General features: G+C 48.3%; 2 protein-coding genes across 12 annotated transcripts in view; one reads left to right on the plus strand and one right to left on the minus strand.

Annotated features, from left to right (window-relative positions):
- Positions 1-1,038: 1,038 nt before the first annotated feature.
- Positions 1,039-12,556, minus strand: znf513a (zinc finger protein 513a). 2 transcript variants are annotated; one of them, XM_061754859.1, is made up of 5 exons: positions 11,069-12,556; positions 8,670-8,803; positions 8,456-8,590; positions 4,662-5,435; positions 1,039-3,845 (listed from the first exon to the last, which is right to left on the minus strand). In XM_061754859.1, the coding sequence occupies exons 2-5, from the start codon at positions 8,707-8,709 to the stop codon at positions 2,953-2,955; spliced, it is 1,842 nt and encodes a 613-aa protein (XP_061610843.1). In that variant the 5' UTR covers positions 8,710-8,803; positions 11,069-12,556; the 3' UTR covers positions 1,039-2,952. The 2 variants fall into 2 exon arrangements, with proteins under 2 accessions (XP_061610843.1, XP_061610844.1); XM_061754860.1 differs by lacking the exons at positions 8,670-8,803; positions 11,069-12,556 and having other exon boundaries at positions 4,662-5,383.
- A 419-nt stretch (positions 12,557-12,975) lies between these two features.
- Positions 12,976-15,875, plus strand: part of si:ch211-278j3.3 (E3 ubiquitin-protein ligase RNF19B) — a 28,473-nt gene continuing 25,573 nt past the window's right edge. For 6 of the 10 annotated variants that reach the window (XR_009785548.1, XM_061754861.1, XM_061754868.1 and 3 more), the window contains exon 1: positions 13,368-15,799. The gene's annotated coding sequence lies outside the window, so the exon portion shown is untranslated. The other 4 variants (XM_061754864.1, XM_061754865.1, XM_061754863.1 and 1 more) reach the window with 4 other exon arrangements.

A 15,875-nucleotide genomic window follows, 5' to 3' on the forward strand; every position in this document is an offset into this window, starting at 1 on the left:
GTGCCAATGGTTGTTTGTTTATATGTGCCCTGCGATTGGCTGGCGACCAGTTCAGGGGGTACTCCGCCTCTCGCTCGAAGATAGCTGGCATAGGCTCCAGCACACCCGGCCGGATAAGCCGTACAGAAAATGAATGGATGGATGGAACAATTTTCATGACAAAGAGGTAGGATGCATTTTTCCAAAAAAAAAAAAACAATTTGTTCAAAGCATCAGTATGACTTGATAGTAGTCAATGACTGAGTAAAGTCGTCTGTAAAAAAAAAAAAAAAAAAAAAAAACAATCGCGGGCACATCCCTGCAGGCTGTTAGGCTTGGGCTTCAGGAGCTTTGCAGAAAGTGGCGGAATATCCTCTGGAGAGAGAAAAAAATACCCATCCCTCGTTTGTCAGCAGCGGGCATAAGACTGGCAAACAAGCAGAGCGACGAGGTCTCAGGCAGCTGAAGGATTCTGAAGCCACACAGAATTGGCAACACTTCTACTCCAGAGGTACGTTCATTTTTTTATTTTTTTTTTACTTGTTTAATTGAAGACTCAAATTTCCCGTAGGTGTGAATGTGAGTGCGACTGCTTATGTGTGCCCTGTGATTGGCTAGCGACCAGTTCAAGGCGTACCCGCCTCGGCCCGTGACCCGCGTGTAGAGAAGCACTACGGAGGATGGATGGATGGAAGGAATGGTGACCCCCGTATATTTGCGGTTCAGAACCCGTGGCGTCACCTTTTTGCGGATTATTTTTCAATTTAAAAAAATACAGCGGAAAACGTAAAATGCTTTTTGGTGGTGTCTGTGTGTGTGTGTGTGTATATATATATATATACCTGCTGATTCAAGTAATTATTATTTTTTTTTTATACAATTATAACGGGCATCAATTCTTCACGTATTTTCATTATTGGCGGTAGGGCCAACCCCACCGACCCCTGCCAATAGTGGGGTCCGCAAAAAGTTACAAGATTACAAAATAATGATCATTTCCCATTAAAAATTCTACTCTTAAGGTTGATGGAAAAAACCAAAACACTGCTGACCATTAGATGACGAAATAGTGTATGTTTTTTATTGTATGGAGACAAGTCATTAGATATTTCATGAAATAACAGGTGTTTATTTACTGGTGTGTTAAGGCTGTGATGAGACAGACGCTGCATAAAAGGAGATCACAACAATTCGGGCGTCGGCCGCCCGGAACATTTGCCTTGCATACAAAAGCATCATCCTCAACTTCCTCAGGCGAAAACTACACGCACAACCTTCCTATCCTGTATGTATATACCATATATATTAAGGTATGTAGTATTCTAGTAGAGTAATAGCATTAGAAAAATAAAAATTATGACACATGCTTAACGTTCTAATAATGCCATCTTTTTGTTTTCAAGTAAACCACAGGCTAATTTCACAGTGAGAAAAACAGAACACACACACACACAATATACACGTTAAGGTCTACACACTGATGACAAGAAACATTTAAAGATGAGCTGTCCTGCTCTCGGTCCCATTAAAGAACGTGACTCGTCCATTTCGGAGCAATCGATAACCGCGGTCCGGGTAAGAAGCACTTGCTTGGAGTTCCTCACTTTCAAGGCACATGCCGCCCTCGCATATTGCCGCAGTCACTTCTCCGGCTTTTGGGGGTGGCGTCCGAGCCGTCGCAATTGGGCCACTGTCTGCGCGTGAGGGGGTTCCACGCAAGTCCCCCCAAAAAAGGCATTCGTCCGCCTCGTTTCCCCACTGCACAGATGCAAAATGGGAGGTATGAAACGGACTCCATTTGACGGCTTTGACGGCCCATTGGTGGGGAAATGGTTTTCTTTTTTCAGAAATCTGGCATCTTTTCACCTTTTTAACGCAGGGTTCGGGTTAGAATGCAGAACGGGGGTATGAAGCAGGCTCCATTTTCCGCTTCAGGGGTAGCATTAGAGTCACAGCGGATTTGGGGCACTGCCTCGTGCTAAATCGGGGGGGCAAATAAGATGCCATTTTTCTGCCTTTTTGGCATTGACGTGGAAAATGAGGGGCACGCATACTCAATTATCCAGCTTTTGGGGGTGGTATCAGAGCCGTAACAGTTGGGAGATGCCAGGTCAGGACCGCGGGAAAAAACCCAAGAAATTTGCCTGCCTTTTTTTCCCTCCTCGTTCTATAGAAAGCTGTTTGAGCAGTTATTCCAAATCTTTTGATAACCAGTCGTGTTACTGGTGAGGACAAATGGTCTGCTAGAACACGGAGCCTAAAAACGCTGAAAATAATTCAGATTAGTTTGATATTTTCTGCATGATTGAAGGCAATTGCTGAAAATGTGTAAAGACTGAAAAAGACGCAGTATGGATTGTGGAGGTGAAGCGTTGGGTCAACGTTTGTTTTCCAGATTTTCTAGCATAGCTCAAACGGACCCCGGGACGCACTTTGCACGAACGAGTCACTCCTCCCCTGCTACATATGAACTTGACCGCTTTTGTTCACGTCAGCCGTTAGCTGGCGCAGTTCGCTAGCTAGCTAGCTATGGCGACGCACCGAAAATGGTCTGCTGGCATGGCCGCTTTAGAACGCCTCATGTCTGTTGTGTGTGCGCGCACGTCACGGAAAGGTGAAGATGGGAGAATTTTAAGAATGTATTTTTTTTTTTTTGTTTTTTTTTTTTACTCAGACCTGATAGCATGCTGACCGGGACTTTGGGCGTGGTCAGGCGTTCCTTTGGGACAATAAAGTCGACTGAACTGAAGCGAACCGTACCGTACTCTGTCACGGCTCTGATAGCGCTCTCTCGCAGCTAGCGACGACGCGTACCGGAACCGGGGTGCCGCTCGCGCTGCATTGCGTCGTTTTTCAACGGCCTCTCAGGATCCGGGAGTCATTCGGACTTCCTACTTGGACAGGGGTAAGGGTGGCACACAGAAGCACAAAAACGGAAGACAAGGCATCAAAATGTTGAAGACACAGGCGTCTTTAGACCATTTCCAGCTTCCAGTTGGGGTGCTGTAAAGTCTGAGCGCCCTCCCTGGCCACGTAAGTCATGTCCGCCGCCGGCGCGGCGCCGCCGGCCGCTTCTTTTCTGTGGCCGCCCCGGGGCCCGCTTTTTTCGTCCCGGTCCCTCCCGGGGCCGGCGGGGGGCATCTTGACCCAGCCGTCGGTGGCGTGCCCGTGCTTCTTCTGGTGCCTCTTGTAGTTGTCCCAGTGGCCCGTGGTGTAGCCGCACTCCTGGCACTTGTAGGGCTTCTCGCCCGTGTGCCGCAGCATGTGGCGCTTGAGGTTCATGCTCTGGTTGCAGCTGTAGTTGCAGACGGCGCACACGAAGGGCTTGGCGCCCGAGTGCACACGCTGGTGCCGCTTGAGGTTGGCCAGGTTGCCGCAGGCGTAGTCGCACAGGTGGCACTTGTAGGGCTTCTCGCCCGTGTGCACGCGGTGGTGCCGCTTGAGGTTGTCGAAGTGCGCCGAGGCGTAGTCGCACTGCGGGCACTTGTACGGCTTCTCGCCGCTGTGCGTCTTCATGTGGCGCGCCAGGTGGTTGGGGTAATGCGTGAGGAAGGGGCAGGCGGCACACGTGTACACTTTGTCGCCGCGCTCGCCAGGGCTGCCGGGCGACGACGACGAGTCCTTGGTGAGCATCTCCAGCGTGCACTTGGCGCAGATCTGCGCCGACGAGCCGTCTTCATCCTCCAGCACCACGCCGCACAGGCGGCACGTGAAGGGGAATAGCGGCGGCCTGCTCGCTCTAGGGCCCGCGCCGTCGCCGGGGGCCGGCGCGGACTGCGGCGACGCCCCTTTGAGGCTCTCAAAGGCCGAGAGGTAGTCGGCGTTCTGAGCCGCCAGGGTCAGGTGGGCCGAGGCCGCCGCCACCTCTGAAACGACACAAAACCAACAAACAAAAGCCGAGTGAATTTGAAATCCACGGGATGCGGCGTTCGGCGTTTCTAGTGCCCTCGATGTATCCCACAATGCATCTTGAATAACAGAGAGGTGATTTTCCCTTTCCGTCGTGGTGCAAAAACATCTTTGATTGAACGCGTCACAACACAGACGCAGAGGAGCCTCGAGATACGCGACCACGCTCTCAAAGCAACTTTCCCTCTTGAAATGAATCCGTTCCAGCCCCCCAAAATTAACCACAAAAAGGGAATGTGTATTTTAATGAGGAATTAGCAGTCTAGAATGTTGTACTGTATGCAAACGTAAGAGGATGATACAGATAAATGGAATTAAACCCGTTCTGTCACACTGCATCAATTGAATGCCCATTGTGAGGCTTGTTCTGATGTGCTGCTTTGGCCACCGAGGGGCAGTGTAAGACAGATGGATGTCATGTTTGAGATGTCCCAGCTCATCAGTACAGCACTAATAATAGTCGTTTTTCCACAGAGGATAAAGAATATATGACTGAGTGCTGCAACATAGATGTATAGAGCATAACCATTACGCTGCGGACAGAAAGGCCAAGCGGTCTCATTTCATTTCTTTGTTTGACAGCGATGTTCCCTAGCTGCCCGACGGCTGCTCGTTGTGAAGTCAGCTGAGCCGAGTCGCGAGTCAAAATACACAAATCGAGTCTCCAACTTGTCTGTTGGGGCGCTCTTGAGTCAAAATTCTCCATTTTGCCTGAAATGCTTCAAGGCCCAATCAATTCGAGCAAATTCGGATGTTTAAGAAATCAAACGTACCCTTGGCCGCTTCGTCGTCGTCTTCTTGGCCGGCTCTGTGGCCGCCCACGTTGTTTCTCTTGAGGCCGGCGGGTCGCAGCGCGGCGTGCGGCGGCGGCCCGCCGTGCGTCTCGGGCCCGGCGCCGGCGGGCGTGTGCATGCGCTGGTGCCTCTTGAGGTTGCCCAGGGAGCTGCAGGCGAAGGCGCAGCTCTCGCACTTGTAGGGCTTCTCGCCCGTGTGGATGCGCAGGTGCCGCTGCAAGTTGACCAGCTGCGCCGAGGCGTAGGCGCACACGGGGCAATTGAAGGGCTTCTCGCCGTTGTGCGTCTTCATGTGCCGCTTGACGTGGTTGGCGTAGCGAGAGGAGAAGCCGCACAGGTGGCACGAGTGCAGCTTGTTCTTGTCGTCGTCGCCCGTGCCGTCCGCCGTCTCGTCCGGCGGCGAGTGCTCGTGCGCGTGGAGCCCGGCCAGGCTCCCGAAGGCGAAGTCGCCGGCGCCGCCGCCGCCGCCCTTGGCGTCCCGCGACGCCTTGCAGCAGCGCAGGCAGTAAGGGGCCAGCAGGTCTAGCGACGCGCCCAGGTGGTCGTCGCGGAGCTGGCCGCAGCCCCGGCACGACAGGTAGGGCGGGAAGGGGGGCTCGGAGCGGCCCGCCCCGCCCTCGTCTTCCCGGCCGCGGTCGGGGGTGCTGCCGTGGGAGGTTTCCGTCTCGCTATCCATGCCGCCGCTGCCGCAGGAGTCGGAGCTGTCCTCATCACACAGAGGGTACACAGAGAAACCGATCTCAGCAGCTACCTCTGTGGAGGACGGGCAGGAAGAGCCGAGCGTCAGCAGTACATCGCTACGGCGCGGGTTGACTCAACTGTCACAGAAACGCCATCGGGAATAGCGTGGAAACTTTCAACGGGCCTTCTATTGGCCAACTGGAATGCGAGCCTACGCTGCCACCGACGTTTACATTCGCCCAGTACGTTTTTCAACGGGTAGGCGCCGTCGGAGAAATTCAGGTTTCTACATCAGTGTAACGGCCAACAGATCCCTGCGGATGGCGGCGTTCGGATTTGAGGTCAGCGCAGCTTTTGAGTCGAAAATCAAGATTGGACGGCCGATCTCGCTTTGAAGGAGAGAAATGACAACTTGCTCTGTGGCCAATCGGACAAACTCGAAAAAAACTATGTCAATGGAAGCTACAAACAGTATTCGCATCTCGGGGATGCTGAAAACTGGCCCAATTTTTCTGATTTAAGCCAAAGCAATAAACGTATTCGTTTGCCGCCATCTTGTGGCATCTCTTGGTGCGAAGGAACTATGTTGAAGTGAGTTGGAGGTACATTTAGACCCGAGTTGTGCTTTGCTGATAAACATTTGGGGTGGGGGCATCAATGACTCACTGATTTGTGGCTGGGCTTCTCCCTCTCTACACTGTCAAGAAAAACGTAATTGCAGTAAATAAAGTGAATTTGCTGAGAAAACCTCAATGGCAAGAAACTTCTTACGCCAAATCTTTTGAAACGGAACATTAGACTTCCAGCGGTTGATGACTTAAAAAATTATAGAAGTCACTTGCATCGACTATTTCGGAAAGTCAGACAAAAATAATTCGTTGCCTAATTTGGTATTACAAATCGGAAATGTAAGAAAAATAATTACGTGGGGGGAAAAAAATTCATTATTAGTCAAGTTTGAATAATTCCACTAGACTAGTAAGTATAGATAAGAGTTCAAAATGACTTGTGAGCAACAAAAGTCAGAAATGTACATCGCAATAAAAAATCTTTGCAGACAGACGACAAACCATCGTGCTAATTTCCACGATGTTAAACTAGAAGCCCTGTGATTGGCTGAGATTGGCAACAAAATGATTGAAAATTCAAATTGCATATTTGACAAAACTGGTTCTGTTTTGACCCATTCTTTGAAAAATGTTCCTTCTGCCAAACCATCTCCGTGTATAAGAATATCAGCACAGCTTGAGGTACCGACCTGCAACATTGCCTTAAGGTCCATGCTGAAAAGGTGGCCAAACAATCGTGGCCCTCCTCCGCGCCCGCCAAACCGACGGCAACGCTAACATAAACCCTTTGAGCTCAAAGCAAGAAAAAGCAGCACTCTTCGTCGTCGTCGTCGTCGCCGCCGACATCACGGTGTGTGCGTGACACGCATCTTTGTGACACACAGCTCCCAAAAATCCACCGACGGGAAGACGCTGGCCTCGGAGCCCACCAGGAAGACGCGTCGAGTTGCCGAGACACAATGTGAGGAAAGAGAGTTTGGGGCGCCCCCTTTTTGGTCGTTAACCCCCCCCCCCCCCCCCCCACACACACACACCCTCATTTCCTAGTGGATGATTATAGAGCCTCATGATGATGATGATGATGATGACCGTGCTTGTGAGGGCTGCTGCTGATGGTAATGATGATGATGATGATGATGATGATGATGATGGGGTAATGATAATGGCAGCAGCAGAGGCAACAGCACATGATGATGATGATGATGATGATGATGGATGGGTTGCCCCCTCGTGATGGTGTCTTTGATGGAAATGGTCATAGGTTTTTTTTTGTTTTTTCTTTTTTACTAAGGTATATAAAAATGGCATCACAAATCCTTTGTTCGTTCCGCAGTCTCCCGTTTGTATTTTGTGCCGCAGCAACAGGAAACCAAGCGCTTTGGAGAAAGTTGCGGAAGAGTACGGCGCTGAACGGAGAGGGAAGGGCTTCGGGGGCTTTATTTGGACCAAAGGTCATCACTCCATCTGGTATTTACTTTCCAGAAAAGTAATTTGGGAGGAAAGGAAAAATCACATTACATTTTACAGCTCCGTCCGCTTTCTACACCGCTTCTCCTCACGCGGGTCGCGGGCGTGCCGGCGCCCATCTCAGCCATCTTCGAGCGAGAGGCGGGGCACACCCTGAACCGGTCGCCGGCCAATCGCAGGGCACATCGAAACAAACAACCATTGGCACTCACATCCACACCTACGGGCAATATAGAGTCTTCAATTAACCTCGCGCTAAAATGTTTTCGGGACGTGGCAGGAAAGCCACGCAGGTACGGGGACAACACGCAAACCCCGCACGGGCCAGGCCGGACCGGATTTGAACCCGCAACCTCACCACTGTGAGGCAGACGTCCACTTTCCAAGTCGTAAGAAAAACATTTAACAAAACATAATGTCTCGATTTTATAATTACATTCCAATATTACAAGAGAAAAGAAAAAGTTCTTCTCAATGGATCCCCCCAAAAAAGTCACATTATGACAAAAAATGTGTCTTAAATTTACGAGATAGCCATCAATAGAAAAGTTAGCAAAGTCTTCATTGCGTACGTAATATTACAAGTCGTAATTTTACAAACTAAATTGCAATCCTATGAGGAAAAGTCCATTTTAAGAAAATTTCATATGCAAAAAACAATTGTATAACATGAAACATGTTTAAACCAAACAAAATTAATTATGTAGAGCTGCCCGACCGGTTAGCAGCTCTGCCTCACAGTTGTGAGGTCGCGGGTTCCAATCCCGGCCCCGTCTGTGTAGAGTTTGCGTGTTCTCCCCGCGCTTGCGTGGGTTTTCTCTGGGTACTCCGGTTTCCTCCCACATCCCCAAAACATGCGTGCCAGGTTGATTTAAGACTCAAAATTGCCCGTAAATGTGAGTGCGAATGGTTGTTTGTTGAATATATATATATATATATATATAGTTATAATGGCATCAATTTCACAAGTCTTCTATTATATTTCATCCGACCAAGCTGGCGCAATTTTCACAAATTTCCCAGTTTGCAATGTCAACACAGTTTCCTCTGACCAACCTGAGAATTTTTCCAGGCCAAGAATCTTGCCGTCGCCACAAGGATCACCAAATTGAAGGTCGTGTTCCAGAAGGAAGTCCGTGCGGAAGGCGAAGTTCCCTGCACTTTCAGCGGCTACGGCAGCTTTTGAATTCACTGAGGCCCGAGAAAAATGAAGACAAAGTCACATGGCGTCTTAACTCTACTGTGCGTGCCACGTGCGCGGTGTACTTACACTTGACTGGCTGTGGATGCTGCTGTTTTTTCCTTGGCATCTTCCAGTCAGCCTCTCCTTTGTTGGCAACGTCTCCCCGCAGACTTCCACAACCATCGGCTCATTGGACATCTGCCAGTGATTTCCCAAGAATTCTGGAGATGGAAGGCCAACAAAAAAAAAAAAAACGCCAGGACTATTCTCGGTAAAGCAACACCCAACTAAGACATAATGGTCGAGTAGGTAATGATTCAATGCGCAAACTAATACTTTTGATTCATCAGGATCAGAGCCGTTTCTGTGGCAGTCGAACAAGTTTGACTACATGTATGGCTCAGACCCGCCCTCTTTTCATCCCCAATCCAATTCGCTATCGCGTTGACGGTAGCAAATGACTTGCCAATCAGAATTCAATCGTTACTCCTTGTACTATTTTCAAATAAAAACAAATCCAATTTGATGATTTGAAAACGTATCCATTGAACCGGAAAGAAAGTAGACTGTTGCATTTTGGCTGGCGCCGCCCCCTCCAGAAAAGTTTTTCTGTTTGCAATGGCTTACTTTAACCAGGATCCCTTGCCAAAAATACAAACCCCAATTCCAATGAAGTTGGGAGGTGGTGTAAACCATAAAAAAATTAAATTAAATTATTTGCAAATCCTTTTGAACCTGTATTCAATTGAAGACACTATAAAAACTAGGCGTGGCTAAAAATATGGATTGCCATACTTCCCCTCACAATTCAATATCGATTCAGCAAATCTTCTGAATCGATTCAGCTCCTGGCCAGCGGGGGACGCTTCGTGTGTTGCTTTTCCACGCCAATTTGAATGCCAACTCAAGTCAACGCCCATTGGCGAACAGCGTATGTGTCGTAGTCGATCGTAGAAAGGGTGTGACTGGGCTGCGCACGATTGGGGGGGGGGGTGACCCTGACCCTTTTTTCACGTGAAAACCAGCAACACCCCTCCCCGATTTATTGTTTTAACGGTTTGGCGTTGATTGAGCACAGAGGTAAAGTGAGGACGACCTGTACTTACATTTGCTGTAGTGAGCAGGTTAGTAATCCTGCCAGATTTCTATTTGAAATTATTTAATCGCAATTTCCGTTTAATATTTGGCGGGAATTGGCCTTCTGAAAAACAGTTTCCTATGTGCTTACTGTATCTAGAATACACATGAGCACTGAAATAATGCACCTGTATATTATTTATCCTTTGCGAAAAACGACTCATTTCACTTGAGTTTACTGAGCATATTTGACAGACTTCTTGGTGTGTATGTCTTATGTCGTATTATACTGCCCCCTGGTGGCCAAGGCACACAAACCAAAAGAAGCCACACGTCCATTGAATCACAGCTAGAGTGTTCAAAATTATTTTACTTTATTCCTGTATGCTTTTATAAAGTACAATACTGTAGAGTGCTGTTTTTCTTGTTGAGAAACACATTACAGAAAACTTATTTTTGGGGGACGGCAACTGATTAACGGACGGCTTTTCTGTTAGTCTCTGTGAGGAAAGATCATTTGAGGTACGAGCGTGGTCACAGAACAAATTAAACTCCTAAGTCAAGGCACCACTGTTTGACAAACAATGCTCAATAGAAAAGAAACAGAAAAGCAACATCACAACTCGGAGGGACATGACATGCTTTGTTATTGTTACCTTTGTAAAATAAACTCAACTTAAAATAGCGTATACCCCTATTGGCTATTCGCGGGCCGGGCTTGACCGCGAATAGTGAAAATCCGCCGCTAATTGATGCCAGTTAAAATTGCATAGCTGGGGTTTTTTTTTTTTTTTTTTTTTTTTTTTTGAGTTTTTTTAACCCCAAAAAATCTGGAATAAGTGCGGACATACCACCAGTAAGCGTTTGCGCCCCAAAAGAAACTAATTGAAATCAAATGAAAACAAATCTACTGCTCATCGGTGAACCCGCGAGTATGTATAATTAATTTGATATTCGAAATGTATTAAAGAGGTCCACTTGCCGACGTAGTAATTATGCGACAAGGTGTTGATTCACGACGCGTCCGAAAAACTAAAGTCCCTTTCGTTTGACTCATGCCTCTACCATCAAGTCCACTATAGAAAAAGTGAATTAGGAATAAAAGAATGATTTCGTATCACAACCTTTAACACACGCGTTCAATGTTTATGCGGGGCCGAGTGGCGGTCAGACGACTTAATTGCAACATGTCCACAAAAGAGCATGCGGCTAGCAGGAACCAGGATAAAACGCCACAACGTCGCACAGTTCAGGTCGGCGCTGAACTGGTCGACAAGCCCGCGAGGGCCACACAAAAGCAGCTCGGAGACGAGCGGCGTCCTGGAACGTCATTAGCGCTCGGCGTCGAAGCTTCACATGAAAGGCTAACGTCAACTTGTCCGAGTGAGCCCGTCGTCATGCTAACTTACCTAACCGGAGAAAGTAGTCCTCCTCCTCGCAGCCGCCGCAGCGCACCCCGTTACAGGAGACGTGTGGCTCCGCGAGCGAGCCACGTTCGCACGTCCGCCATTTCTTCGCGAGCCGCGGCGACAAAGAAAGGCAATTAATGCTATTTTTCATAACTTAATTGATTTTCTCATTCGCCTGTATGGCTCTCCCAGCGACGAACAACAAGGCGACTTCCGGCGAAGGGGGATGGCGGTGCTTCACAATTAAAGCTACATCGCTGTTGCCGCAGCTCTTTGACACGTTCACGTTCACAAAGGAGAAATGGAAAATCAGAGTTTTGCGTCGTCTCCTGATGTCGTTATGGAGAAAAGATAAAGAAGACCCCGTTCGTTTGCATCATTGTTCGGTCATAACATCTGCGTCTTGTTCATCCCCGCGATTATGACATCAGTCTCAAGACTCCTTTGACAGATATTTGTTGAGGCACTCACGTTTCCCATTTCCCCCCAGTCATTTAACTGCCGTATGAAAGCGTGACTTTTATTATGAAATGCATCGGAGCCAGTACCGGATTTGACGTCATTGAGCTGCATCTCGGAGGGGACGAGGGAGGAGTTCTTAAAAATAAAAATAAATCAACTCATAGAAAAACAAAAGAGGGAGTTCTCCAAGAATAGAAAAATACATAGACGGAGGAGTTCTCAAAAATACATTGAAATCAATTCAAAACAAAAGACAAAAGCTAAAATAAAGAGGGAGGTGTTCTCAAAAAAATAGAAAAGAGTAGTGCAAATGAAAAAGAGGGAGGAGTTCTCTCTCCATTTAACGAGCCAGCCGTCCCTATTATGATATTAGTTCACACAAAGCATATTTTGTTTTGTGATACACTAACAAAATAGTATTCACATTTTATGAAACTAAATATTTTTCAAAGACGAAACTGAAGAATCGGACGGTGGAAGCAACCATTCTCAGTTGTATTTTTGGAGTGATGGCAAGATGAAGCCTCATGAGCTCTTGAAGCTTTCCATCCGATGAGTTAAAAAGCAAAAAAAAAAACAAACCTTGAATGTCATTTGAATGACTTGCGATGGCCTTTTTGCTGTCTTGCGTGGGGATAATTGCTGAAATGAAAGCGCTATTGTCTTTTTATGATTAATATGTGCCGTCATGGTATGAATCAAACAAATCAAACAGGACATGAGATGTTTATGTTCAAAAATATCAAACATTTCAATGAAATACACATCATACTCACTAGAGATACCGATTATTCAATGAATGATTCGGGCTCGAACCGACTTGCCGACAAGTCGACGCGGGCTCGGCAACGATGGGCGAGCGTGAGATCGACGAATCGCCAATCACGTTTTGGCAACAACACGGACGCCTCGCTGAAGTCAGCGGGTGGTCGCGTCGCAAAGCAAACGTAGCGGTTTTACTCAAGATAAAACCGGTAGCACGGTCACTTGCAAAATACGCATATCGAGCAAACGCACAAGCGCCCGTCTTAAAAGGCAAAGACGAAAGGTTTTGGTAGCGATTTGAGCAGGAATCATGGAAGCTGACACGTGATTTGCTTTCACGGGCCACATAAAAGCATGTGGCGGGCCGGATCTGGCCCACGGGCCTGGAGTTTGCTAGCGAACGTCCCATTGCAAATAACTTGGACGGGCGAGCACTGCCGCGCACATTGGATTGCCGTGGCGATGGATCGGCCCAAAAATGCCAAGAGAAACACGACGAAATCAAGAGCGAATGCAATTTCGTGGATCAAATATTAGAATTAAACTTGGGAAAAGATTTAGCTCGGCGATTGTAGACGTGCAGTACACACACACACGCAAAAAAAAAAAAGGTCACATTGGATGATTTCGTGCTGCACATCTGTGGGCGGGAATGGCCTATTTCATGAATAATGGAAGGGAAGCGGATAATAATAGTGACAAACGGTGTTGTGCTTATTTGATGCGATGTGTGCGCGTGTGCGTGCGCGCGCGCGCGCGTGTGTGTGTGTTTTTTTTTTCTCAATAGGAGAATCCTGAGCTTGCTGCGTCATCCCATTGGTCGATATCACCGCAGTGTGCCAGCCCTCCGGGCCCGTCGTCAGCAGGTCTCCGCGCCGGCCGAGGCTCTCCCTCCCGGGCCTCCCTGGTCCTCCCGTTGCCCGGCCGCCACCGCCGAGCCCCTCTCGCCGGGAGGCACCTGCCGCCGCTTTCCGGGCGCGTGCGGCCGCGCGGAGAGCAGGAGGAGGAGGAGGCTTGCGCGCGCGAGGCTTTTCCGTGGCGCTTTAGGGGAGGAGCCTTTCGCGAGGTACCGAGCCGTTTACGTAATGCCTCTTTGTGCGGGTTTCCTGGCGACTTATTGCGTTCAAGGCGCCTTTCCGGGGAAGCCTGTTGAAAAGCGCCACTCCCTTGCCGTGTCGCGCGGTGCTCCCGAAGGCCGCTGCTGCGAGGATGCGTCGCGTCGCGGCGGCATTTCGCTGACTAAAAATAGGCAGCAACAGTTCTTAGACACGGAACAATAGAGCGACTGCTTTCCTTGGGTCGCCATTGCAAATGTCCTCCTTCATCCACTTGTTGTTGTTGTTGTTGTTGTTTTGTTTTTCCATCGCTGTCGGGCAGGCGTGCCTTGACCTACGAGTGCCCAGACTTGCGAGCTTTTGGAAATACGAGTCGTTGCTTGTTTATGTCTCGAGATAGGAGTCAAAGTCTGACTGCGCTTTAGACTTGGCCGCTAGATGGCGCCAGGAAACGTCACAACATCAGGCCACCGTCCATTCACATTGCTTTCCCTGCAGTGGAAGGAAATTAGCAGTGGGTGGCGCTAATGAGCCTCAAGATGCTTTGATGCTTTGCCAATCGAACCCAAAGAAGAAGGAGAGCCAAAACATGAGCTGCAGTTGTGTTTGGCGCTCAAGTTTTCACAGGTCACGTGGAGCGCAAATGTTTTGACGGAGTTTCATGCTGAACAATACTGTTGAGGGCAATTTTCCTTATGACAAAACAATCAATGCTGATGTTTTTTTCCTTTATGTTCGTTTCAGCGAGGAAGATGATTGGAGAGTGTTTTGAGATGGGAGTGTGGCCACGGAACGATTTCAACTGGAATCTTTTGGCGCCGCCGTACGCCCAGATAGGCTCAAAATTCACAAATTGAAGCCATTGGTCTTTCTCCGCATCATCTGTTACTTTTACGAACGATTAACCAATTCAAAGTGTCAAAAATAGCATTCGAACGAACCTTTTCCCTTTTTTCAACTGTCTTCCGGATGTTTTTAAGAGTAAAAATAGGTTAGCTACATTTGACAAAGCCCGTTTTGGTAAAAATGGATCGCTGTCATGCTTCTGTGCAGAAGGAACTGGTCAGCCTCAAAGGTAAGTGCGTGCACATTCATTTCCACCGGAGAGGCCCCCGCCTTTTCGAGCCACACGCATTCAAAGTCACAGATGCTACAGTGTCAAATTGCGAGAAAGGCGATCCCAAGTGGATCCAAATAACACCTGCACCTCACGTGCATATGTTGTATTGGTATCATGCATAAGGATTTAAAATATCCATAGAAAATAAAATGAAATATATGGTTGCGACTTCATGAATTTTGGTGTAGGGATAAATGAGGGATGACTGTTCTCCTCTTTCGTAGCGCCTTCTGGCTTTCAGACCGAAGCACGCATAACTGAGTTGCCTTGTGTTACAGGCTACGTTGAGGCGAAATGTCGGCAAGAGGAAAAACAAAAACATGCAGCTGGAGGTTAAAATGTTACTCGTGACAAGTGATACTGCGAAAAGTCTTCCGCAGTATTTCTTTGAAACGTCTACCATCTTCAAGAAACATTTTTCTTGCTCAACAATATTTGCACACAATTGCAAGGCGTTATCAATTATCGGGACGCGGTATTGGCGAGTACGCAAAAGAAAGTCCTTGTACTCATACCGTGTCTTCAAAAAGTGATTTTGGTGCATGTTACGAAACGGTTCCTGATGAGAGAAACCCCCCCCCCCAACCCCCCGTGTGAGATGATGCCCGCTGAGCGTGCAGGCTGAGGTCACCCTCACGAAAAGCCGCATTGCTGCTGCGGGAAACGTCCGGCGAGGTTTGCGCGCCGGCGTGTTTCCAAGGCAGGTCGCAGAAAACAACAACAACAACAGCAACAAACTCGGCCGGCTTCTGATGTTTTGCCAGCGGCCTTCACCACGCACGTCAACGCACGGGCATATTGCGCCAGGGCCGCAGGGCATTCGCACATTTTTCGGCACCTAAAAAAACAATTATATGCACACGCACGTATATATTTACACAGACACGCAGCGGGGCCTTGAGATAAGAGCTTCATTTGAGATACAAGTGTAATTCACGCCACGGCCGTGCTCGCAACTCAAAACACTTGAAAGGATTTCGAAACGTCATCAATCCGTCTCAGCTGCCCCCCCTGATTTTTGTAATGTTTGAATGAAAAAAGAACACTGTAAGATTGGGCTTTATAAAATCATACAGAACTCAGTGTCAGTGAATCAGTGAAATGGCGCCCCTTGCGGTTTGCTCGCCTCGACCACGTGGGGGCAGTATACATACGGCGTTCATTATTCTGGATTCCGCTTGAGCTGGAGGCGGTCCTTGTTGTTGCAGCAGGCCATGTCCCGCCAGAGAACGTAAGTGGCATTCAGAATAATGTCTCTGTGCCTCTCTCAGCTCATCAGTCCGGCCCCAATATTAGTCGATCAACGCAGAGGATCAAGGATATATGAGCGTGGGTACCGTCATATTGTCTATTGAGCTCCATTTTTCCTCAGATAGTTATTACTACTGTATGTGCATTTACATGA

The sequence above is a fragment of the Phyllopteryx taeniolatus genome, chromosome 18 (genome assembly GCF_024500385.1).
Source record: "Phyllopteryx taeniolatus isolate TA_2022b chromosome 18, UOR_Ptae_1.2, whole genome shotgun sequence".
Lineage (NCBI taxonomy): Eukaryota > Metazoa > Chordata > Actinopteri > Syngnathiformes > Syngnathidae > Phyllopteryx > Phyllopteryx taeniolatus.